This window comes from Zonotrichia albicollis, chromosome 34 (genome assembly GCF_047830755.1).
Source record: "Zonotrichia albicollis isolate bZonAlb1 chromosome 34, bZonAlb1.hap1, whole genome shotgun sequence".
Lineage (NCBI taxonomy): Eukaryota > Metazoa > Chordata > Aves > Passeriformes > Passerellidae > Zonotrichia > Zonotrichia albicollis.
Genome location: NC_133852.1, coordinates 1,517,601 through 1,543,329, shown reverse-complemented (window position 1 = coordinate 1,543,329; position 25,729 = coordinate 1,517,601). Strand labels below are relative to the sequence as shown.

Sequence of the window (25,729 nt, the reverse complement as noted above, 5' to 3'; positions counted from 1 at the left end):
TTTAGAGTAAAAATTTGGAATTTTTTGGGGTAAAAATTTGGGAATTTTTGGGGAAAAATTTGGGATTTTTGGGGAAAAATTTGGGAATTTTTTGGTAAAAATTTGGGATTTTTTGGGGTAAAAATTTGGGAATTTTTGGGGTAAAAATTTGGGAATTTTTGGGGTAAAAATTTGGGAATTTTTGGGTAAAAATTTGGGATTTTTTGGGGGGAAAATTTTGGGATTTTGAGGGATGGAGATTTTGGGAGGATTTTGGGGAGGGGTCTCACGGGGTCTCTTGCAGGCAGAGCTGAGCCAACTGCAGGAGGAGGTGGCCAAGGTGAGGAGGGGGAAATTTGGGATTTTTGGGGTTTTTTTTGGGAGAATTTGGGATTTTGTGGTGGGAATTTGGAATTTTTTGGGGGAGAATTTGGGATTTTGTGGTGGGAGAATTTGGGATTTTTTTGGGGTTTATTTTGGGGAGGATTTGGTTTTTTTTGGGAAAATTTTGGGATTTTTTGGGGGAGAATTTGGGATTTTTTGGGGGAGAATTTGGATTTTTTTTGGGGTTTTTTTGGGGAAGATTTGGGATTTTGTGGTGGGAATTTGGGATTTTTTGGGGAAGAAATTTGGGATTTTTTGGGGGAGAATTTGGGATTTTTTTGGGTCTTTTTTTGGGGAAGATTTGGGATTTTGTGGTGGGAATTTGGGATTTTTTGGGAAGAAATTTGGGATTTTTTTGGTTTTTTTTTGGGGAGAATTTGGGATTTTTTGGGGATTTTTTTTGGGGGAGAATTTGGGATTTTTTTGGGGGAAATTTTGGGATTTTTTTGGGGGGGGAAATTTGGGATTTTGTGGTGGGAGAATTTGGGATTTTTTTGGTTTTTTTTGGGGAGAATTTGGGATTTTTTGGGGGGGAAATTTGGGATTTTTTTTGGTTTTTTTGGGAGAATTTGGGTTTTTTTGGGGGGAATTTGGGATTTTTTTGGTTTTTTTTTGGGGAAGATTTGGGGTTTTGTGGTGCGAATTTGGATTTTTTTGGGGAGAATTTGGGATTTTTTGGGGGCGGAATTTGGGATTTTTGGGTTTTTTTTTTGGGAGGATTTGGGATTTTTGGGTGGGAATTTGGGATTTTTTTGGGTTTTTTTGGGTAGAATTTGGGATTTTTTGGGGGAGAATTTGGATTTTTTGGGTTTTTTTTGGGAAGATTTGGGATTTTTTGGGGGGAGAATTTGAGATTCTTTTGGTTTTTTTGGGGGGAGGATTTGGGGTTTTGTGGTGGGAATTTGGGATTTTTTTGGGGGAGAATTTGGGATTTTTTGGGTGGAAATTTGGAGGAGAATTTGGGATTTTTTGGGGAAGAATTTGGGATTTTTTTGTGGTTTTTTTTTGGCCTCCAAGGAGAAATTTGGGGATTTGGATCCCAGAGAGATTTGGATTTTTTGGGGGAGAAATTTGGGATTTTTTTGGGGGAGAATTTGGGATTTTTTGGGAAGAATTTGGGATTTTTTTGGGTTTTTTTTGGGGAAGATTTGGGATTTTGTGGTGGGAATTTGGGATTTTTTTGGGGAAAATTTGGGATTTTTTTTTTGTTTTTTTGGGGAGAATTTGGGAATTTTTTGAGGCGGAATTTGGATTTTTGGGGTTTTTTTGGGGAGGATTTGGGATTTTTTGGGGGGAAATTTGGGATTTTTTTTTGTTTTTTTGGGGAAAATTTGGGATTTTTCTGGGAAGAATTTGGGATTTTTTTTGGGGAGGATTTGGGATTTTTTTGGGGAAAATTTTGGAATTTTTTGGGGGAGAATTTGGGATTTTTTGGGGGAGGATTTGGGATTTTTTGGGGAAGAATTTGGGATTTTTTGGGGATTTTTTGGGGATAATTTGGGATTTTTTTGGGAAAATTTTGGGATTTTTTGGGGTTTTTTTTGGGGAGGATTTGGGATTTTGTGGTGGGAATGTGGGATTTTTTTGGGGGGAAATTTGGGATTTTTTTGGGTTTTTGGGGGGGGGGAATTTGGGATTTTTTGGGGTTTTTTTTCGGGGAGAATTTGGGATTTTTTTGGGTTTTTTTTGGGCTTCAAAGGAGAAATTTGGGGATTTGGATCCAGAGAGATTTGGGATTTTTTGGGGGGAAATTTGGGAATTTTTTGGGTTTTTTTTGGGAGGATTTGGGGGGATCCCATTGATGCCCCCCATTAATTTTGTGCCCCCACCCCGAATTTCCCAGCTGACGGAGGAGCTGCAGGAACAGCGGGAAAGGTGAGAAATTGGGAAAAATTTGGGATTTTTTGGGATTTTTTTTGTTCATTTTTCCTCTTTTCCCCCCATTATTCCAAATTTATCCCATTTCCCCCTTTTTCTTTCATTTTTCTTTATTTCCTCCCAAATTTTCTCCTTTTTTTGGTCAAGTTTTTCTCTTTTTTCCCCAAATTTTTCACCCATTTTTCCCCATTTTCTTTCATTTTTTCCCAATTTTCCCCCATTTTTGCCCATTTTTCCTCCTTTCCCCCATTTCCCTTTAATTTTCCTCCCATTATTCCAAATTCTTCAATTTCCCCCTTTTTCTTTCATTTTTCTTTATTTTCCCCCAATTTTCCCCCCATTTTCTTCCCCATTTTCCCTGAATTTTTCCCTTTTTTTTGTCAATTTTTCCCCATTTTTCCCCCAATTTTTCCCATTTTTCCCCAATTTTTTCCACATTTTTTCACCCATTTTCCCAATTTTTTCCCATTTTTTCCCTAAATTTTTTCCCATTTTCCCCAATTTTCCCCCATTTTTCTCCATTTCCCTCACTTTTTTCCCCAATTTTCCTCCTAATTTTCCCCCCATTTTCTTCCCCATTTTCCCTGAATTTTTCCCCTTTTTTTTGTCAATTTTTTCCCATTTTCCCCCATTTCTTTCCATTTTCCCCATTTTTCCCCCGTTTTTTTCCCCATTTTTTCTCCATTTTCCCTGTTTTTCCCCCAATTTTCCTCCCAATTTTCCCCCCATTTTCTTCCCCATTTTCCCTGAATTTTTCCCTTTTTTTGTCAATTTTTCCCCAATTTTTCCCCTTTTTTTTTCCCCAATTTTTTCCCATTTCCCCCAATTTTTTCTCCATTTTTTCCCATTTTCCCCAATTTTTTCCCATTTTTCCTCAATTTTCCCCATTTTTCCCAATTTTTCCCATTTTCCCCAATTTTCCCCCTTTTTCCCCCAATTTTTTCCCCATTTTTCTCCATTTCCCTCACTTTTTTCTCCATTTTCTCTCATTTTTCCCCCAATTTTCCCCCATTTTCTTCCCCATTTTCCCTGAATTTTTCCCTTTTTTTTGTCAATTTTTGCCCATTTTTCCCCATTTTTCTCTATTTTCTATTTTCCCCAATTTTTTCCCATTTCCCCCCATTTTTTTCCATTTTCCCCAATTTTTCCCCAATTTTTCCCATTTTCCCCAATTTTTTCCCATTTTCCCCCAATTTTTCCCCATTTTCCCCCAATTTTTTCCCCATTTTTCTCCATTTCCCTCACATTTCCTCCCAATTTTCCCCCATTTTCTTCCCCATTTTCCCTGAATTTTTTCCCTTTTTTTTTCAATTTTTTCCCCAATTTTTTCCCATTTTTTCCTCAATTTTTTCCCCATTTTTCTCCATTTCCCTCACTTTTCCTCCATTTTCTCTCATTTTCCCCAATTTTCCTCCCAATTTTCCCCCCATTTTCCCTGAATTTTTCCCTTTTTTTGTCAATTTTTTCCCCATTTTCCCCCAATTTTTTCCCCATTTTTCTCCATTTCCCCCCAATTTTCCTCCCAATTTTCCCCCCATTTTCTTCCCCATTTTCCCTGAATTTTTCCTTTTTTTTGTCAGTTTTCCCCCATTTTCCCCCCATTTTTTCCCCATTTTTCTCCATTTTCTCTCATTTTCCTCCCAATTTTTCACCCATTTTCCCTGAATTTTTCCCTTTTTTTTTCAATTTTTGCCCAATTTTGTCCCAATTTTCCTCCCAATTTTCCCCCCATTTTCCCTGAATTTTTCCCTTTTTTTTTCAATTTTGCCCAATTTTGTCCCAATTTTCCTCCCATTTTTTCACCCATTTTTCCCTGAATTTTTCCCTATTTTTGTCAATTTTTGCCCATTTTTTCCCCAATTTTTTCCCCATTTTTTCCCATTTTCCCTGAATTTTTCCCATTTTTTTTCAATTTTTCCCAATTTTCCCATTTTCTCTCATTTTTTCCCAGGTTTCAGCGCCTGCAGGAGGAGAAGGAGGCGCTGCTGCGGGAGAGCCGGTGAGAGCTGGGGGGATCTGGGGAAATTTTGGGGAGATTTTGGGGGGAAATTTTGGGGTCTCGGGGGATTTTGGGGTGTCCTGGGTGGGTTTTGGGGTGTCCCTGGATGATTTTGGGGTATCCCAGGATGATTTTTGGGGGGTCCCTCCTGTTTTGGGGTGGTTTTGGGATGATTTTTGGGGTGTCCCTGATGGTTTTGGGGTGTCCCAGGATGTTTTTGGGGTGTCCCTGATGAAGTTTTGGGGGTATTTTTGGGGATGTTTTGGGGTGTTTTGGGATATCCCAGAATGGTTTTGGGATGTTTTTTGGGGTGTCCCTGATATTTTGGGGTGGTTTTGGGGTGTCCCAGGATGGTATTAGGGTGGTTTTTGGGGTGTTCCTGCTGCTTTTGGGGTGTCCCAGGATGGTTTTTGGAGTGTCCCTGATGTTTTTTGGGGTGGTTTTGGGCTGTTTTTTGGGGTGTCCCTGACTTTTTGGGATATCCCAGGTGGATTTTGTGGTGGTTTTGGGCTGATTTTGGGGTGTCCCAGGGTGGTTTTGGGGTGGTATTGGGGTGGTTTTGGGGGGTCCCTGATGCTTTTGGGGTGTCCCAGGATGATTTTTGGGGTGTCCCTCCTGTTTTGGGGTGGTTTTGGGCTGTTTTTTGGGGGGTCCTGGGCTGGTTTTGGGGGGTCCTGGGCTGGTTTTGGGGTGTCCCAGGATGGTTTTGAGACATTTTTGGGGTGTCCCTGATGTTTTTGGGGTATCCCAGGATGGTTTTGGGGTTGTTTTTTTGGTATTCCAGGATGGTTTTTGGGGTGTCCTGACATTTTGGGATATCCCAGGTGGATTTTGGGGTGGCATTTGGCTTATTTTGGGGTGTCCCTGATATTTTGGGGTGGTTTTTGGGGTGTCCCAGGATGTTTTTGGGGTGGTTTTTGGGGTGGCATTGGGGTGGTTTTTGGGGTGTCCCTGATGTTTTTGGGGTGGTTTTGGGAAATCCCAGGATGTTTTTGGGGTGGTTTTTGGGTGTCCTTGACTTTTTGGGATACCCCAGGATGGTTTTGGGGTGTCCCTGATATTTTGGTGTTTTTTTGGGTGTTCCAGGATGATTTTGGGATATCCCAGGGTGGTTTTTGGGGTGTCCCAGGTGGATTTTGGGGCATTTTTGGGATGTTTGGAGTGGTTTTGGGGTGTCCCTGATGAAGTTTTGGGATACTTTTGGGGATATTTTTGGGGTGTCCCTGATATTTTGGGGTGGTTTTGGGGTGTCCCAGGATGATTTTGGGCTGTTTTTTGGGGTGTCCCTGATGTTTTTGGGATATCCCAGGATGTTTTTGGGGTGGTTTTTGGGGTGTCCCTGATGTTTTTGGGGTATCCCAGGTGGATTTTGGGGTGGTTTTGGGATATGTGGAGGGGTTTTGGGGTGTCCCAGAATGGTTTTGGGGTGGTTTTGGGGTGTCCCTGATGATGTTTTTGGGATATTTTTGGGATATTTTGGGGTATTTTTGGGGTATTTTGGGGATATGTTTGGAGATATTTTTGGGATATTTTGGGGGTATTTTTGGGATATTTCGGGGTATTTTTGGGATATTTTTGGGATATTTTTGGGATATTTTTGGGGATATTTTTGGGGTATTTTTGGGATATTTTGGGGATATTTTTGGGATTTTTTTTGGATATTTTTGGGGATATTTTTGGGATATTTCTGGGGTATTTTTGGGATATTTTTGGGGTATTTTTGGGGTATTTTTTGGGATATTTTTGGGGATATTTTTGGGATATTTTGGGGATATTTTTGGGGATATTTTTGAGGTATTTTGGGGATATTTTGGGGATATTTTTGGGATATTTTTGGGATATTTTTGGGGTGTCCCTGATGAAGTTTTGGGGATATTTTTGGGATATTTTTGGGAATATTTTTGGGGACATTTTTGGGGGTATTTTTGGGGTGTCCCTGATGAAGTTTTGGGGGTATTTTTGGGATATTTTTGGGGATATTTTTGAGGTATTTTGGGGATATTTTTTGGGATATTTTTGGGGATATTTTTGGGGATATTTTTGGGATATTTTTGGGATATTTTTAGGGTATTTTCTGGATATTTTTGGGGTATTTTTGGATATTTTTGGGAATATTTTTGGGGATATTTTTGGGATATTTTTTGGGGATATTTTGGGGGTATTTTTGGGGATATTTTTGGGGTATTTTTGGGCTGTCCCTGATGATATTTTTGGGATATTTTTGGGTTATTTTTGGGATATTTTTGGGGATATTTTTGGGATATTTTTGGGGTATTTTTGGGGATAATTTTGGGATATTTTTGAGGTATTTTTGGGGTATTTTTGGGGATATTTTTGAGGTATTTTTGGGTATTTTTGAGGTATTTTTGGAGTGTCCCTGATGATGTTTTGGGGATATTTTTGGGGTATTTTTGGGGATATTTTTGAGGTATTTTTGGGGTGTCCCTGATGATGTTTTGGGGATATTTTTGAGGTATTTTTGGGATATTTTTGGGATATTTTTGAGGTATTTTTGGGGTATTTTTTGAGCTATTTTTGGGATATTTTTGGGGATATTTTTGGGGTATTTTTGAGATATTTTTGGGATATTTTTTGGATATTTTTGGGGTGTCCCTGATGATGTTTTTGGGGTATTTTTGGGGTATTTTTGGGATATTTTTGGGTTATTTTTGGGGTGTCCCTGATGATGTTTTTGGGATATTTTTGGGATATTTTTGGGGGTATTTTTGGGGATATTTTTGGGATATTTTGGGGTATTTTGGGGATATTTTTTGGATGTTTTTGGGGATATTTTTGAGGTATTTTTTGGGATATTTTTGGGGTGTCATTGATGATGTTCTGGGGTACCCAGGGCCCACAGGGATGCACAGGAGCTGCAGCAGATGCAGGAGTTGCAGGAGCTGCAGGAGCTGCAGGCTCGGGGCCGGCGGCTGCAACAGGAACTGGAGACGGCAACAAAGGTGAGAACAGAAACCCCATAGAAACCCCATAGACCCCATAGAGACCCATAGAAACCCATAGAGACCCCATAGAGACCCATAGAAACCCCATAGAAACCCCATAGAGACCCCATAGAAACCCATAGAAACCCCATAGACCCCATAGAGACCCATAAAAACCCATAGAGACCCCATAGAGACCCCATAGAAACCCCATAGAGACCCCATAGAGACCCCATAGAGACCCCATAGAGACCCCATAGAGACCCATAGAGACCCATAGAGACCCATAGAAACCCATAGAGACCCATAGAGACCCCATAGAAACCCATAGAGACCCCATAGAGACCCCATAGAAACCCATAGAGACCCCATAGAGACCCCATAGAAACCCATAGAAACCCCATAGAGACCCATAGAGACCCCATAGAGACCCCATAGAGACCCCATAGAGACCCCATAGAGACCCCATAGAGACCCATAGAGACCCCATAGAGACCCCATAGAGACCCCATAGAGACCCCATAGAGACCCCATAGAAACCCCATAGAGACCCCATAGACCCCATAGAGACCCCATAGAGACCCCATAGAGACCCCATAGAGACCCCATAGAAACCCATAGAGACCCCATAGAGACCCCATAGAGACCCCATAGAGACCCCATAGAGACCCCATAGAAACCCCATAGAGACCCCATAGACCCCATAGAGACCCCATAGAGACCCCATAGAAACCCCATAGAAACCCCATAGAAACCCATAGAGACCCCATAGAGACCCATAGAGACCCCATAGAAACCCATAGAGACCCCATAGAGACCCCATAGAAACCCCATAGAGACCCATAGAGACCCCATAGAGACCCCATAGAGACCCCATAGAAACCCATAGAAACCCATAGAGACCCCATAGAGACCCCATAGAGACCCCATAGAGACCCCATAGAGACCCATAGAGACCCCATAGAGACCCCATAGAGACCCATAGAAACCATAGAAACCCATAGAGACCCCATAGAAACCCATAGAAACCCATAGAAACCCATAGAGACCCATAGAAACCATAGAGACCCCACCCCATAGAGACCCATAGAAACCCATAGACACCCCATAGAAACCCATAGAGACCCCATAGAGACCCCATAGACCCCATAGAGACCCCATAGACCCCATAGAGACCATAGAGACCCCATAGAAACCCCATAGAGACCCCATAGAAACCCCATAGAAACCCATAGAGACCCCACCCCATAGAGACCCCATAGAGACCCCATAGAGACCCCATAGAAACCCCATAGAAACCCATAGAGACCCATAGAGACCCATAGAGACCCCATAGAGACCCCATAGAAACCCATAGAGACCCCATAGAGACCCCATAGAGACCCATAGAGACCCCATAGAAACCCCATAGAGACCCCATAGAGACCCCATAGAGACCCCATAGAGACCCCATAGAGACCCCATAGAAACCCCATAGAGACCCCATAGAGACCCCATAGAGACCCCATAGAGACCCCATAGAGACCCATAGAGACCCCATAGAGACCCCATAGAAACCCATAGAGACCCCATAGAGACCCATAGAGACCCATAGAGACCCCATAGAGACCCCATAGAGACCCCATAGAGACCCCATAGAGACCCCATAGAGACCCCATAGAGACCCATAGAGACCCCATAGAGACCCCATAGAGACCCCATAGAGACCCCATAGAGACCCCACCCCATAGAGACCCATAGAAACCCATAGAAACCCATAGAAACCCCATAGAAACCCCATAGAAACCCCATAGACCCCATAGAGACCCCACCCCATAGAAACCCCATAGAGACCCCATAGAAACCCATAGAGACCCCATAGAGACCCCATAGAGACCCCATAGACCCCATAGAAACCATAGAGACCCATAGAGACCCCATAGAGACCCCATAGAGACCCCACCCCATAGAAACCCCATAGAAACCCCATAGACCCCATAGAGACCCCATAGAAACCCCATAGAGACCCCATAGAGACCCCATAGAGACCCCATAGAGACCCCATAGACCCCATAGAGACCCCATAGAAACCCCATAGAGACCCCATAGAAACCCCATAGAGACCCCACCCCATAGAGACCCATAGAGACCCCGGGGTGGTTTTGGGGTGTTCCTAAGATATTTTATGGGGTGTTTATGGGGTGGTTTTTGGGGTGTTTATAGGATGTTTTATGGGGTGATTTTGGGCTGTTTATGGACTGTTTATGGGGTGGTTTTGGGGTGTTTTTGGGGTATTTATGAGCTGTTTTTGGGGTGTTTTTGGGCTGTTTTTGAGCTGGTTTTGGGGTGTTTTTGGGGTATTTATGGGCTGGTTTTGGGGCTGTTCATGTGATGGTTTTGGGCTGTTTTTGAGCTGTTTTTGGGGTATTTATGAGCTGTTTTTGGGGTGTTTTTGGTGTATTTATAAGCTGTTTTTGGTGTATTTATAAGCTGTTTTTGGGGTATTTATAGGCTGTTTTTGGGGTACTTATGGGCTGTTTTTGAGCTGGTTTTGAGCTGGTTTTGAGCTGTTTCTGAGCTGTTTCTGAGCTGTTTCTGAGCTGGTTTTGGGGTGTTTTTGGGGTGTTTTTGAGCTGTTTTTGGGGTATTTTTGAGCTGTTTTTGGGGTATTTTTGAGCTGTTTCTGAGCTGTTTTTGAGCTGTTTTTGGGGTGTTTTTGGGGTGTTTTTGAGCTGTTTTTGGGGTATTTTTGAGCTGTTTTTGGGCTGTTTCTGAGCTGTTTCTGGGCTGTTTTTGAGCTGTTTTTGGGCTGTTTTTGAGCTGTTTTTTGGGGTGTTTTTGAGCTGTTTTTGAGCTGTTTTTTGGGGTGTTTTTGAGCTGTTTTTGAGCTGTTTTTTGGTGTGTTTATGAGCTGTTTTTGGCGTATTTATGGGCTGTTTTTGGGCTGTTTTTGGGGTATTTATGGGCTGTTTTTGAGCTGTTTCTGCTCTGTTTCTGGGCTGTTTTTGAGCTGTTTTTGGGCTGTTTTTGAGCTGTTTTTGAGCTGTTTCTGGGGTATTTTTGAGCTGTTTTTGGGCTGTTTTTGGGGTATTTATGGGCTGTTTCTGAGCTGTTTTTGAGCTGTTTCTGGGCTGTTTTTGGGCTGTTTTTGGGGTATTTATGAGCTGTTTCTGAGCTGTTTCTGAGCTGTTTCTGAGCCGTTTCTGAGCCGTTTCTGAGCTGTTTCTGAGCTGTTTTTGAGCTGTTTTTGAGCTGTTTTTGGGGTATTTATGGGGTGTTTTTGGGCTGTTTCTGAGCTGTTTTTGAGCTGTTTTTTGAGCTGTTTTTTGGTGTTTTTGGTGTTTTTGGTCAGGCCCAGGCGGGGCTCCGGGAGCTCAGCGAGTGCCAGGCCCGGGAGCTGCAGGAGGGGCAGAGCCAGAGAGAGACCCTGGAGAGAGAACTGCGGGTATGGGGGGATTGGGGGGGTCCTGGGGGGTTTGGGGGGTTCTGGGGAAAATTTTGGGGTCCTGAAGGGGTTTGGGGGTATCCCTGGGGGAGATTTGGGGGGATTGGAGGGGATTTGGGGGTCCTGGGGGGAAATTTTGGGGTCCTGGAGGGGTTTGGGGAGGTCTTGGGGGGATTTGGGGGGTCTGGAGGGGATTTGGGGTGATTTGGGTGGGATTTGGGGGGGATTTGGGGGGTCCTGGGGGAAATTTGGGGTCCAGGGGGAGCCCTGGGAGAGTCCTGGAGGGGTTTGGGGGGGTCCTGGAGGGGATTTGGGGGGGTCTGGAGGGGATTTGGGGTGATTGGGGGGGGATTTGAGGGGTCTGGATGGATTTGGGGTAACCCTGGGAGAGATTTGGGAAGATCTGGGGGGTCCCGGGGAAAATTTGGGGTCCAGGGGGAGCCCTGGGAGGGTCCTGGAGGGGTTTGGGGGCGTCCTGGGGGGGATTTGGGGGGTCCTGGGGGGGATTGGGGGGGTCCTCCTGGGGGGAATTTGAGGGGGTCTGGGGGGATTTGGGGGGTCTGGAGGGGTTTGGGGTAACCCTGGGAAGATTTGGGGTGATTGGAGGGGATTTGGGGGGAATTTGGGGGGTCCTGGGGGGCTTTGGGGGATCCTGGATGGATTTGGGGTATCCCTGGGGGAGATTTGGGTGGGATTTGAGGGGTCCTGGGAGGGATTTGGGGAGATCTGGGGGGTCCTGGGGAAAATTTTGGGGTCCAGGGGGAGTCCTGGGAGGGTTTGGGGGGGTCCTGGGGAAATTTGGGGGGTCTGGAAGGGATTTGGGGTGATTGGGGGGGATTTGAGGGGGTCTGGGAGGGATTTGGGGTTCTGGGAAGAACCTGGAGGGGTTTGGGGGGTCCTGGGGGGGTTTTGGGGGTCCTGGGGGGGTTTGGGGGGTCTGGATGGATTTGGGGTACCCCTGGGGGAGATTTGGGTGGGATTTAAGGGGTTCTGGGAGGGATTTGGGGGGTCGTGGGGAAAATTTTGGGGTCCTGGAGGGGTTTGGGGGGGTTCTGGGGGGATTTGGGGTGATTGGGGGGGATTTGAGGGGGTCTGGGAGGGATTTTGGGGCCCTGGGGAAAATTTTGGGGTCCTGGAGGGGTTTGGGGGTCTTGGGGGGAATTTGGGGATCCTGGGAGGGATTTGGGGGAGATTTTGGGGGGACCTTGGGGGTAAATTTGGGGTTCTGGGGGGACTTTGGGGTGCCCATTCACATTTTGGGGTTCCCATGGACATTTTGGGGCTCCCATTGTAATTTTGGGGTTCCCATTGACATTTTGGGGTTCCCTTTGACATTTTGGGGTTCCCATGAACATTTTGGGGTCCCCATTGATATTTTGGGGTTCCCATGGACATTTTGGGGTTTCCTTTGACATTTGGGGATCCCATTGACATTTCGGGGTTCCCATGGACATTTCGGGGTTCCCATTGATATTTTGGGGTTCCCATGGACATTTTGGGGTTCCCATTGACATTTTGGGGTCCCCATTGATATTTTTGGGTTCCATTTGACATTTTGGGGTTCCCGTGGATATTTTGGGGTTCCCATTGACATTTTGGGGTTCCCATTGACATTCTGGGGATCCCATTGTAATTTTGGGGTTCCCATTGATATTTTGGGGTTCCCATGGACATGTTGGGGTCCCCATTGACATTTTGGGGTCCCCATGGACATTTTGGGGTTCCAGGTGTGCTCAGGTGAGCGGGAGCAGCTCCGTCAGCGCCTGCACGAGGCCGAGGCCGCCCAGGTGACCCCAAAACCCCAAAATCCCAAAATCCCAAAATCCCCCCCCCCTGAGACCCCTCCCCAATTTTGGGGTCCCCCCCCCCAAAAAAACATCGGGGACCCCCCAAAATTCCCCCCCAGGAGCGGCTGCGGGAGGAGCGGGGGCAGCTCCAGGTGAGAGGGGTTGGGGGGATTTGGGGGGATTTTGGGGAGATTTTGGGGGAAATTTGGGGTAAATTTTGGGGGAAATTTGGGGGGATTTGGGGTAAATTTTGGGGTAAATTCTGGGGAGAATGTGGGGGATTTGGGGGTGATTTTTGGGGGATCCTGAGGAGATTTGGGGGAAATTTTGGGGGGATTTGGGGAGATTTTGAGGGAAATTTGGGGTAAATCTTGGGGTAATTTTTGGGGGGATCCTGAGGAGATTTGGGGTAAATTTTCAGGTGATTTGGGGTAAATTTGGGATTAATTTTGGGTAAATTTTAGGGAATTTTTGGGGGGATTTGGGGTAAATTTGGGGGATTTTGGGGGAAATTTGGGATAAATTTTGGGGAGAATGTGGGGGATTTGGGGGTAAGTTTTGGGGGGATCCTGAGGAGATTTGGGGGGATTTTGGATGAATTATGGGGGATTTTGGGGGAAAATTTTGAGGCACTTTTGGGGTAAATTTTGTGGGGATTTGGGGTAAATTTTAGGGGGATTTGGGGGGAAATTTGGAGTAAATTTTGGGGTAATTTTTGGGGGGATCCTGAGGAGATTTGGGGTAAATTTTGGGGGGATTTGGGGGAAATTTGGGGTAAATTTTGGGGAGAATGTGGGGGATTTGGTGGTAAGTTTTGGGGGGATCCTGAGGAGATTTGGGGGGATTTGGGGTAAATTTGGGGGGATTTGGGATGGATTTTGGGGGAAATTTGGGGTAAATTTTGGGGTAATTTTTGGGGGGATCCTGAGGAGATTTGGGGTAAATTTTGGGGGGATTTGGGGTAAATTTGGTGGGATTTCGGATGAATTTTGAGGCGCTTTTGGGGTAAATTTTGGGGGGATTTTGAGGGAAATTTGGGATAAATTTTGGGGAGAATGTGGGGGATTTGGGGGTTAATTTTGGGGGGATCCTGAGGAGATTTGGGGTAAATTTGGGGGATTTGGGATGGATTATGGGGAAATTTTGGGGAAAATTTTGAGGCGCTTTTGGGGTAAATTTTGGGGGGATTTGGGTTAAATTTGGGGTAAATCTTGGGGTAATTTTTGGGGGGATCCTGAGGAGATTTGGGGTAAATTTTGGGGAGATTTGGGGTAAATTTTAGGGAATTTTGGGGGGATTTGGGGTAAATTTTGGGGGATTTGAGGTGGATTTGGGGAGATTTTGGGGGAAATTTGGGATAAATTTTGGGGTAATTTTTGGGGGGATCCTGAGGAGATTTGGGGGAAATTTGAGATTAATTTTGGGTAAATTTTAGGGAATTTTGGGAGGATTTGGGATTCAATTTTGGCGAAATTTTGGGGGATTTGGGGTAAATTTGGGGGATTTGGGATGGATTACGGGGAAATTTGGGGAAAATTTTGAGGCACTTTTGGGGTAAATTTTGTGGGGATTTGGGGGATTTGGGGTAAATTTTGGGGTAAATTTTGGGGGAAATTTGGGATAAATTTTGGGGGTAATTTTTGGGGGGATCCTGAGGAGATTTGGGGTGATTTTGGGGGTAAATTTGAGATTAATTTTGGGTAAATTTTGGGGGGATTTGGGATAAATTTTAGGGGATTTGGGGTAAATTTTGGGGAGATTTTGGGGGAAATTTGGGGTAAATTTTAGGGAATTTTGGGGGGATTTTGGGGAGATTTTGGGGGAAATTTGGGATTAATTTTGGGGAAATTTTAGGGGATTAGGGGTACATTTGGGGGGATTTTGGATGAATGATGGGGAAATATGGGGGAAAATTTTGAGGCGCTTTTGGGGTAAACTTGGGGAGATTTGGAGAGATTTTGGGGTAAATTTTGGGGTAAATTTGGGGAGATTTTGGGGGAAATTTGGGATAAATTTTGGGGAGAATGTGGGGGATTTGGGGGTGATTTTTGGGGGGATCCTGAGGAGATTTGGGGTAAATTTTGGGGGGATTTGGGGTAAATTTGGGATTAATTTTGGGTAAATTTTGGGGGGATTTGGGATTCAATTTTGGGTAAATTTTAGGGGAATTAGGGGTAAATTTGGGGGGATTTCGGACGAATTATGGGGAAATTTGGGGGAAAATTTTGAGGCGCTTTTGGGGTAAACTTGGGGAGATTTGGAGAGATTTTGGTGTAAATTTGGGGGAAATTTGGGGGGCATTTGGGGGAAATTTTGTGGATATTTGGGGTAAGATTTGGGTGGAATCTGGGGTAATTTTTAGGGGATTTTGGATGAATTTTGGGGAGATTTTGGGGTAAATTTTTGGGGAGATTTTGGGGTAAATGTCCCCAAAATGGCCCCGAATGTGCCCCAGATGTCCCCAATTGTCCCCAAATGTCCCAAATGTCCCCAATTGTCCCAAATGTCCCCAAATGTCCCCAAATGTCCCCAAATGTCCCCAATTGTCCCCAATTGTCCCCAATTGTCCCCAATGTCCCCAATTGTCCCCAATGTCCCCAGGAGGCGCTGGCGGAGCAGCAGCGGCTGCGGGAGCTGCTCGAGGCCGAGGGACGCGCCCTGAGACAGGTGGGGCCAAAATACCCCAAAACGGACTCAAAATGCCCCAAAATGGCCCCAAAACCCTCCAAAATCGCCCCAAAATCCCCCAAAATGGCCCCAAACACCACAAAATGGACCCCAAAACCCCAAAATGGACCCAAAATCCCTAAAAAATGGCCCCAAAATCCCCTAAAACAGACCCAAAATCCTCCAAAAAGGACCCAAAATCCTCCAAAATGGCCCCAAAATCCTCCAAAATGGCTCTAAAATCCACTAAAACAGCTCCAAAATTCCCCAAAACAGCCCCGAAATCCCTCAAAATGGCCCAAAAATGCCCAAAACAGCCCCAAAATCCCTCAAAACGGCTCTAAAATCCCCTAAAACAGCACCAAAATTCCCCAAAACAGCCCCAAAATCCTCCAAAACAGCCCCAAAATCCCCTAAAACAGCCCAAAAATCTCCTAAAATAGCCCTAAACCCCCAAAGCAAGCCTCAAACCAGCCCCCAAATCCCCCAAAACGGCCCCAAAATCCTCCAAAACAGCCCAAAAATCCCCTAAATCAGCTCTAAAATCCCCCAAAACGGCCCCAAAATCCCCTCCAAAACTCCCCAAAATCTTCTTGTCACCCCCAAAAATCACCCCCAAATCCCTTTAAAACCCCTCCAAATCCTTCTCATGACCCCCCAAAACCCCCCAAAAATCCCAAAACCCCCCAAAAAATCCCCCCAGGAGCTGAAAAATCTCCCCCAAATTTTCTTGTAATCCCCAAAAATCCCCCCAAATCCCTTTAAAATCCCTCCAAATCCCTCTCATCACCCCAAAAATCCCTCAGGACCCCCCAAACCCCCCCAAAATCCCAAAACCCCCTCAAAAAATCCCAAAACCCCCCAATAAAATCCCCTCAGGAGCTGAAAAATCTCCCCCAAAACTCCCCTAAATCCCCATTGTAACCCCCAAAAATCCCCCCAAATCCTTCTCACGACCCCCCAAAACCCCCAAAAAATCCCCCCAGGAGCTGAAAAATCTCCCCCAAATTTTCTTGTAATCCCCAAAAATCCCCCCAAATCCCTTTAAAACCCCTCCAAATCCCTCTCCGACCCCCCAAAATCCCTCAGGACCCCCCAAAAATCCCAAAACCCCCCAAAAAATCCCCCCAAAAAATCCCCCCAGCAGGTGAAAAATTCCCCCCAAATCCCTCCAAAACTCCCCTAAATCCCCATTGTAACCCCCAAAAATCCCCCCAAATCCTTCTCAGGACCCCCTAAAAATCCCTCAGGACCCCCCAAAACCCCCCAAAAATCCCTCAGGACCCCCCAAAAATCCCCAAAAATCCCAAAACCCCCCCAAAACCCCCCAAAAAATCCCATCAGGAGCTGAAATATCCCCCCTAAACCCCCATTGTAACCCCCAAAAATCCCCTCCAAATCCATTTAAAACCCCTCCAAATCCCTCTCATCACCCCCAAAAATCCTTCAGGACCCCCCAAAACCCCCCAAAAATCCCCAAAACCCCCCCAAAAAAATCCCCTCAGGAGCTGAAAAATGCCCCCCAAATCCCTCCAAAACTCCCCTAAATCCCCATTGTAACCCCCCAAAAATCCCCCCAAATCCATTTGTGACACCTCAAAATCCCTCTCAGGACCCCCCAAAACCCCCCAAAAAACACCCAAAAAATCCCTCTCATGACCCCCCAAAACCCCCCAAAAATCCCAAAACCCCCCAAAAAATCCCCCCAGCAAGTGAAAAATTCCCCCCAAAACTCTTGCAAATCTCCCTGTGACCCCCAAAAATCCCCCCAAATCCTTCTCATGACCCCCTAAAAATCCCTCAGGACCCCCCAAAACCCCCCAAAAATCCCAAAACCCTCCCAAAAAATCCCTTCAGGACCTGAAATATCCCCCCCAACCCCTCCAAAACTCCCCTAAACCCCCATTGTAACCCCTCAAAATCCTCCAAATCCTTCTCATGACCCCCCAAAAATCCCTCAGGATCCCCCAAAACCCCCCAAAAAATCCAAAACCCCCCAAAAAATTCCAAAACCCCCCAATAAAATCCCCTCCAAAACTCCCCTAAACCCCCATTGTAACCCCCAAAAACCCCTCCAAATCCCTCTCATCACCCCAAAAATCCCTCAGGACCCCCCAAAAATCCCTCAGGACCCCCCAAAAATCCCAAAACCCCCCAAATTCCCCTCAGGAGCTGAAGGACGTGCGGGACGGGCAGCGCATCCTGGAGAAGAAAGGCAGCGCCGCCGTGAGCGACCCCTGAGGACGCCCCAAAAATTTTTGGGAACCCCCCATGGATTTGGGGGTTCCCTAAACATCCCCCAAAAAAAAACCCCAAAATTTCTGAATTTTAGCTGAAGGACCTTCGGAGGCAGCTGCAGCTGGAGCGGCGCCGGGGGGAGCGGCTGCAGGAGCGGCTGCAGGAGCTGCTGGTGCCCAGCAGGGCCCGCTCGGGTCAGGGGGGACCCCAAAATTGGGGAGGGGGGACCCCAAAAACTGGGGGGAGAATCACCAAAATTTGGGGGGAGAGAATCTCAAAATTTGGGGGGAGAATCACCAAAATTTAGGGAAGAAACACCAAAAATTGGGGGGAGAATGACCAAAATGTGGGGGAGGGGGGGACCCCAAAAATTGGGGAGGGGGGACCCCAGAAATTGGGGGGAAAATCTCAAAATTTAGGGGAGGAGGTGACCCCAAAAACTGGGGAGAGAATCTCAAAATTTGAGTGGGGGAGACCCCAAAAATTGGGAGAGAATCTCAAAATTTGAGTGGGGGTGACCCCAAAAACTGGGGAGAGAATCTCAAAATTTGAGTGGGGGGGACCCCAAAAATTGGGAGAGAATCTCAAAATTTAGGAGAGGGTGACCCCAAAAATTGGGGAGGGGGGACCCCAAAAATTGGGGAGGGGGGACCCCAAAAACTGGGGGGAAAATCTCAAAATTTAGGGGAGGGGGGACCCCAAAAACTGGGGGAGAAGAACCCTGAAATTTAGGGAAGAAAGACCAAAAATTGGGGGGAGAATCACCAAATTTAGGGGAGGGTGACCCCAAAAACTGGGGGGAGAATCACCAAAATGTAGGGGAGGGGGACCCCAAAATTTGGGGGGGGAGAATCTCAAAATGTAGGGGAGCGGGACCCCAAAAATTGGGGAGGGGGGACCCCAAAAATTGGGGGGAGAATCTCCAAAATGTAGGGGAGGATAAGCCTAAATTTTTTGGGGAGAATCACAGAAATTGGGGGGAGAATCTCAAAAGTTGGGGGAGAGACTCTTGATTTTAACCCCAAAATTCAGGGAAGAGAATCCTGAAAAACTGAGGGCAAAATCCCAGAATTTTGGGAGGGGGAAGCCCAGAAATTGGGGGGAGAATCTCAAAATTTGGGGGATGGGGGAACCCAAAAACTGGGGGAGAGAATCCCAAAATTTGGGGAAGAAACACCAAAACTTGGAGGGACAATCACCAAAATTTAGGGGAGGGGGACCCCAAAAATTGGGGGGAGAATCACCAAAATTTAGGGGAGGGTGACCCCAAAAATTGGGGAGGGGGGACCCCAAAAATTGGGGAGGGGAACCCCAAAAATTGGGGAAGGGAACCCCAAAAATTGGGGGAGAAAACCCTGAAATTTGGGGAAGAAACATCAAAAATTTAGGGGAGGGTGACCCCAAAAACTGGGGGGAGAATCTCAAAATTTGGGGGAGAGAATCCTGAAAAACTGAGGGCAAAATCCCAGAATTTTGGGAGGGTGAACCCCAAAAATTGGGGGAGAAGAACCCTGAAATTTAGGGAAGAAAGACCAAAAATTGGGGAGAGAATCTCAAAATTTAGGGGAGGATAAGCCTAAATTTTTTGGGGAGAATCACAGAAATTGGGGGAAGAATCTCGATTTTAACACCAAAATTGGGGGGAGAGAATCCTGAAAACTGAGGGCAAAATCCCAGAATTTTGGGAGGGAGAACCCCAAAAATTGGGGAGAGAATCTCAAAATTTAGGGCAGGGGGACCCCAAAAACTGGGGGGAGAATGACCAAAATTTAGGGGAGGGTGACCCCAAAAATTGGGGGAGAAGAACCCTGAAATTTAGGGAAGAAACACCAAAAATTGGGGGGACAATCACCAAAATTTAGGGGAGGGGGACCCCAAAAACTGGGGGCAGAGAATCTCAAAATGTAGGGGAGGGTGACCCCAAAAATTGGGGAGGGGGACCCCAAAATCTGGGGGGAGAATGACCAAAATTTAGGGGAGGGGGGACCCCAAAAATTGGGGGGAAAATCTCAAAATGTAGGGGAGGGTGACCACAAAAACTGGGGAGGGGGACCCCAAAAATTGGGGGGAGAATCTCAAAATTTGGGTGGGAAGAGCCCAAAATTTCAGGGGAAAATCCCAAATGTGGGTGGGGGAGAACCCCAAAATTTGGGTGGGGGGGTTTTGGGGATCCCCAGGTCCGTTTTGGGGTCCCTGATGGATTTTGGGGGTCCTGGATGGATTTTGGGGTCCCTGACGGATTTTGGGGGTCCCTGACGGATTTTGGGGTCCCCGATTTTGGGGTCTCTGATGGAATTTTGGGGTCCCTGATGGAATTTTGGGGGTCCCTGATGGATTTTGGGGTCCCCGATGGATTTTGGGGATCCCCAGGTCCATTTTGGGGTCCTGGATGGATTTTGGGGTCCCTGATGGAATTTTGGGGTCCCTCAGGGCTGGACGAGCTGGGCCTGGACGGAGGCTCCTCCCCTGGGCGGGGCCCGGGCGGGGACAGCAGCTCCGTGTCCTCATTGGGCCGCGATGGCTCCGCCCCCGGAAGCACCAAGGTGGGCGTGGCCTCGGGGAAGAGGGCGGGGCATAAGGGAGGGGGTGTGGTCTCAGATAACAGAGGCCTAAATGGGAATGGGCGTGGTTTATGTGGGTGTGGCTTTGTGGGCGTGGCTTAATGGGGTTAAGTTGGGGGTGTGGCTTAAAAGGGTGAGAATCAGGTGGGCGTGGCTTATTTAGGGTAATAACTGTGGGTGTGGTCTTCATGCAAATTGGGGGTGTGGCCATGACTTTAAGGGGTGTGGCTTAATTAGGACACCCATTGTAGGCGTGGCTTGTGTGTGACCCAATGGGGGTGTGGCTTAAGAGGGTGTGGCTTGGTGTGGGTGTGGTTCAATGAGGGCACCACTAATTTGGGGCGTGGCTTAAATGGGTGTGTCCCAATAGGGGTGTGGCTTTAAAGGGTGTGTCTGGGTGGGCGTGGTTTAATGAGGGCACAGCCCATTGGAGGTGTGGCTTAAATGGGTGTGACCCAATGGGGCGTGGCTTGGTGGGTGTGGTTAATCTGGGTGCAGCTAATTTGGGGCGTGGCTTAAATGGCTGTGACCCAATGGGGGTGTGGCTTTAGAGGGTGTGTCTGGATGGGCGTGGCTTAATTAGGGCACAGCTAATTTGGGTGTGGCTTGATGGGGGTGTGGCTTAATTGTGTGTGACCGCTGGGGGGGTGCAGCTTAATTAGAGCACACCCAATTTGGGCGTGGCTTATTGTGGGTGTGTCTTGTGTCTGACCCAATGTGGGCGTGGCCACCCTCCCCCCTTCCCTTTATGAACCAACCTCATGGGCGTGGCTTATTGTGGGCGTGTCTTGTGTCTGACCCCATGTGGGCGTGGTTTAGTGTCGCAGCCTAATGTGGGCGTGGCCACACACCCCCTTCCCTTTATGAACCAACCTCATGGGCGTGGCTTATTGTGGGCGTGTCTTGTGTCTGACCCAATGTGGGCGTGGCCATTCCCCCCCTTCCCTTTATGAACCAACCTCATGGGTGGGGCGGGGCTTTGCGGGGCGTGGTCTGACTGGCCGTGGCCCCGCCCCCGGCCCCGCCCCCCGTGCCAGTCGGGCTCGGGCAGCCCCGGGGGCGGCAGCGGGGGCGGGGTCCCGGCCGGGGGGGGCCTGTCCCCAGCAGAGGTGGCCGAGCTGTTCCAGAGGCTGGCGCAGAGCCAGCAGGAGCGCTGGATGCTGGAGGAGAAGGTACCGGGGAACGGGGGACTGGGATAAACTGGGAGGGATTGGGAGGGATTGGGATAAACTGGGAGGGAACTGGGAGGGATTGGGGGGGACTGGGAGGGACTGGGAGGGAACTGGGATAAACTGGGAGGGACTGGGATAAACTGGGATAAACTGGGAGGGGGTTGGGAGGGGACTGGGGGAAGATTGGGAGGGTCTGGGATAAACTGGGAGGGGACTGGGGGGGACTGGGAGGGACTGGGATAAACTGGGAGGGGACTGGGAGATGGATTGAGGGGGTTTGGGAGGGACTGGGTAGGACTGGGAGGGGACTGGGAGGGACTGGGATAAACTGGGAGAGACTGGGAGGGAACTGGGAGATGGATTGAGGTAGTTTGGGAGGGACTGGGATAAGCTGGGAGGGACTGGGGGGTACTGGGGGGAGATTGGGACGGGACTGGGACAGGGTTGAGGGGGTTTGGGAGGGACTGGGATAAACTGGGAGGGACTGGGAGGGGACTGGGAGGGGACTGGGATAAACTGGGAGGGACTGGAATAAACTGGGACTGGGAGATGGATTGAGGGGGACTGGGAGGGATTGGGGGGGACTGGGAGGGACTGGGATAAACTGGGGGGATTGGGAGGGACTGGGATAAACTGGGATGGACTGGGAGGGATTGGGGGGAGATTGGGACAGGACTGGGACAGGGTTGAGGGGGACTGGGAGGGACTGGGATTAACTGGGAGAGACTGGGAGATGGATTGAGGGGGTTTGGGAGGGACTGGGATAAACTGGGAGAGACTGAGAAGGACTATGGGGGCACTGGGAGGGGGTTAGGAGGGGATTGGGGGGGTACTGGGAGCACTGGGAGGGGACTGGGAGGGGATTGTGGGGGACTGGGATGGACTGGGAGGGGGACTGGGGAGACTGGGAGGGAACTGGGGGGGGGGATTGGGGGCGACTGAGGTGGACTGGGATGGAACTGGGAGCACTGGGAGGGACTGGGGGGCACTGGGAGCACTGGGAGCACTGGGAGGGACTGGGGGGCACTGGGAGCACTGGGAGCACTGGGAGGGACTGGGGGGCACTGGGAGCACTGGGGAGGACTGGGAGGGACTGGGATGGAACTGGGAGCACTGGGGAGCAGTGGGAGGGACTGGGGGGCACTGGGAGCACTGGGAGCACTGGGAAGGACTGGGAGGGACTGGGGGGAACTGGGGGGCACTGGGAGCACTGGGAGCACTGGGAGGGACTGGGGGGCACTGGGAGGAACTGGGAGGGACTGGGGGGCACTGGGAGCACTGGGAGGGGCGGGGCGGTCGCACCTGGGGCTCACCTGCAGCTCCTGGGGCAGGTGAGGCACCTGGAGGTGTCGAGCGCATCCATGGCCGAGGATCTGTGCAGGAAGAGCGCCATCATCCAGAGCTTCGTCAGGGAGAGCCGCACAGGTGAGGGGCCCGGGTCACCTGGCACCTGTGCCAACTGGGCTCACCTGTACCCACACCTGTACCTGTGCCACCTGTCCCTCACCTGTTCCACATGGGCTCACCTGTACCCACACCTGTGCCACCTGAGCTCACCTGTACCCACACCTGTGCCACCTGGGCTTCACCTGTACCTGTGCCAACTGAGCTTCACCTGTTCCACCTGTCCCTCACCTGTACCCTCACCTGTTACACCTGAGCTCACCTGTTCCACCTGGACTCACCTGTACCCACACCTGTGCCAACTGGGCTCACCTGGACCTGTGCCACCTGAACTCTTCTGTGCCTGTGCCACCTGGGCTCACCTGTACCCACACCTGTGCCACCTGGGCTTCACCTGTGCCTGTGCCACCTGGGCTCACCTGTACCCACACCTGTGCCACCTGGGCTTCACCTGTACCTGTCCCTGTGCCACCTGAGCCTCACCTGTACCCACACCTGTACCTGTGCCACCTGAGCCTCACCTGTACCTGTGCCACCTGAGCCTCACCTGTGCCACCTGGGCTCACCTGTACCCTCACCTGTTACATCTGGGCTCACCTGTACCCACACCTGTGCCACCTGAGCCTCACCTGTCCCTGTGCCATCTGGGCTCACCTGTACCCACACCTGTGCCACCTGAGCCTCACCTGTCCCTGTTCCACCTGGGCTCACCTGTACCCACACCTGTGCCACCTGAGCCTCACCTGTCCCTGTTCCACCTGGGCTCACCTGTACCCTCACCTGTTACATCTGGGCTCACCTGTACCCACACCTGTGCCACCTGAGCCTCACCTGTCCCTGTGCCACCTGAGCCTCACCTGTACCTGTTCCACCTGGTCTCACCTGTACCCACACCTGTGCCACCTGTCCCTCACCTGTACCTGTGCCACCTGAGCCTCACCTGTACCTGTTCCACCTGGTCTCACCTGTACCCACACCTGTGCCACCTGTCCCTCACCTGTACCTGTGCCACCTGAGCCTCACCTGTTCCACCTGTCCCTCACCTGTTACACCTGGGCTCACCTGTACCCACACCTGTGCCACCTGTCCCTCACCTGTCCCTGTGCCACCTGTCCCTCACCTGTTAACCTGACCCTCACCTGTACCTGTGCCGCCTGGTCTCACCTGTACCCACACCTGTACCTCTGCCACCTGTCCCTCACCTGTTCCACCTGGGCTTCACCTGTTCCACCTGAACTCACCTGTACCCTCACCTGTACCCTCACCTGTACCCTCACCTGTTACACCTGGGCTCACCTGTTCCACCTGGGCTCACCTGTACCCTCACCTGTAACACCTGGGCTCACCTGTACCCACACCTGTGCCACCTGTCCCTCACCTGTACCTGTGCCAACTGAGCCTCACCTGTACCCTCACCTGTTACACCTGAGCCTCACCTGTTCCACCTGTCTCTCACCTGTTCCACCTGGGCTCACCTGTACCTGTTCCACCTGAGCCTCACCTGTCACACCTGGGCTCACCTGTACCTGCGGCACCTGCACCCAACTGTTCCTCACCTGTCCCTCACCTGTACCCCCGTCAGCTCGCCTGTCCCTCCCTTCTGTCCCCACCTGATTCTTCTCACCTGTCCCAGTCCCACCTGTTCCAATCTCACCTGTTCCCTCTCACCTGTTCCAGTCCCACCTGTCCCAGTCCCACCTGTCCCAGTCTCACTTGTTCCCTCTCATGTATCCCTCACCTGTCCCAGTCTCACCTGTCTCTCACCCATCCCTGTCCTGTCCCTCACCTGTCCCACACTCACCTGTCCCTCACCTCTCACCTGTCCCTGACCTGTCCCTGACCTGTCCCCTGTTCCTCTCACCTGTCTCTCACCTGTCCCCTGTTCCTCTCACCTGTCTTCCACCTGTCTCACCTTTCACCTGTCACCTCTCTCTCACCTGTCCCTCACCTGTGTCACCTTTCTCTCACCTGTCCCTCCCCTGTCCCCTGTTCCTCTCACCTCTCACCTGTGTCACCTTTCTCTCACCTGTCCCTCCCCTGTCTCACCTGTCCCTCACCTGTCTCTCACCTGTCCTTCACCTCTCTCACCTGTCACCTGTGTCACCTGTCCCTCCCCTGTCTCACCTGTCCCTCACCTGTGTCACCTCTCTCTCACCTGTCCCTCACCTGTGTCACCTGTCCCTCACTTGTCCCTCCCCTGTCTCTCACCTGTCCCCTGTTCCTCTCACCTGTCCCTCCCCTGTCTCTCACCTGTCCCACCTCTCACCTCCCTCACCTGTCCCTCCTGTGTCTCCGCAGAGGCCGCGGGTCCCGCGGGGCCGGCCCGGCGCGGGGCGGGGGCGGGGCCGGGCCCGGGGGAGGAGGGGCTTCGGGAGATGAACAAGAAGCTGCAGAACCTCCTGGAGGAGCAGCTGACCAAGAACCTGCACCTGGCACAGGTGAGGGGGCGGGGCAAGTGGGGCGGGGCCTAAAGGGAGTGTGGCTTTGTAGAAAGGGGTGGAGCCTCTTAACAGAGCGTGGTTTATTGAAATGGGTGTGGTCTCTGTGAATGGGGTGTGGCTAAAGGGTGAGGGTGTGGCTTACGGGGGTGTGGTTTATGGGAAAGGGGTGTGGTCTCTGTGAATGGGGTGTGGCTTATGGGGGTGTGGTTTATGGGAAAGGGGTGGGGCTCAAAAGGGGTGTGGTTTAAATTTGGCTTAAATGACATCACTGAGTTTATGGACATTAAATGGGTTTAAAGTAAACGTGGGGCTTTCAGCTGTGGACCTGGCCAAGACAAGGGTGTGGCCGCTCCTAGGGCGTGGCCTCACGCAGTGGGCGTGGTCTCTTCCCCCCTTCACTCTCCCCTTTCCAGGACCTGGAGTCGCTGTCCCAGGAGCTGGCGCAGCTCAGGAAGGAACAGGCGACCCCCCAGGGACCTCCCTGAGGGGCGGGGCCTCTCCTGGTGGGCGGGGCCTCGGCCCCTGCCCCCCCGCAGGCTCCGCCCCCCGGTTGGGGCGCTGCTGCGGGGGAGGCGTTGCCCCTTTAAGGACGCGGTGGGCCCTACCGGCATTACCCCTTTAAGGCCGGACGGTTCTTTACGTGGCGTTGCCCCTTTAAGGGTGGGCGGGGCTCCGTGGAGGGCGTTGCCCCTTTAAGAGCGAGGGCAGTTCCCGTCGCGGTGTTGCCCCTTTAAGGACGACGTGGTCCCCACTCTGGCGTTGCCCGTTTAAGGGGGTCCCGCATGCGCCCCCCTCTCCCCCCCAATAAACCCGATGTGAATCGCTGCCTGTGACGTCATTTTGCTGCGTTGGG

At 49.8% G+C, this 25,729-nt stretch overlaps 1 protein-coding gene across 2 annotated transcripts; it reads left to right on the top strand.

Annotated features, from left to right (window-relative positions):
* Positions 1-214: 214 nt before the first annotated feature.
* GRIPAP1 (GRIP1 associated protein 1) lies at positions 215-25,678 on the top strand. 2 transcript variants are annotated; one of them, XM_074531329.1, is made up of 15 exons: positions 215-319; positions 2,207-2,238; positions 4,193-4,240; positions 7,092-7,200; positions 10,514-10,606; positions 12,334-12,393; positions 12,513-12,545; positions 14,995-15,060; positions 17,230-17,286; positions 17,393-17,492; positions 19,729-19,841; positions 20,897-21,031; positions 22,363-22,456; positions 24,734-24,873; positions 25,290-25,678. In XM_074531329.1, the coding sequence occupies exons 1-15, from the start codon at positions 233-235 to the stop codon at positions 25,359-25,361; spliced, it is 1,239 nt and encodes a 412-aa protein (XP_074387430.1). In that variant the 5' UTR covers positions 215-232; the 3' UTR covers positions 25,362-25,678. The 2 variants fall into 2 exon arrangements, with proteins under 2 accessions (XP_074387430.1, XP_074387431.1); XM_074531330.1 differs by lacking the exon at positions 12,513-12,545.
* The last annotated feature ends 51 nt before the right edge of the window (positions 25,679-25,729 follow it).

Bases quoted from the DNA above. Each gene is read 5' to 3' on its own strand.
- GRIPAP1 (XM_074531329.1), top strand. From the start codon at position 233: ATGGAGATTTTGGGAGGATTTTGGGGAGGGGTCTCACGGGGTCTCTTG. The intron at 12,394-12,512 runs GTGACCCCAAAA...ATTCCCCCCCAG, and splicing joins ACGAGGCCGAGGCCGCCCAG to GAGCGGCTGCGGGAGGAGCG. The intron at 15,061-17,229 runs GTGGGGCCAAAA...AATTCCCCTCAG, and splicing joins AGGGACGCGCCCTGAGACAG to GAGCTGAAGGACGTGCGGGA.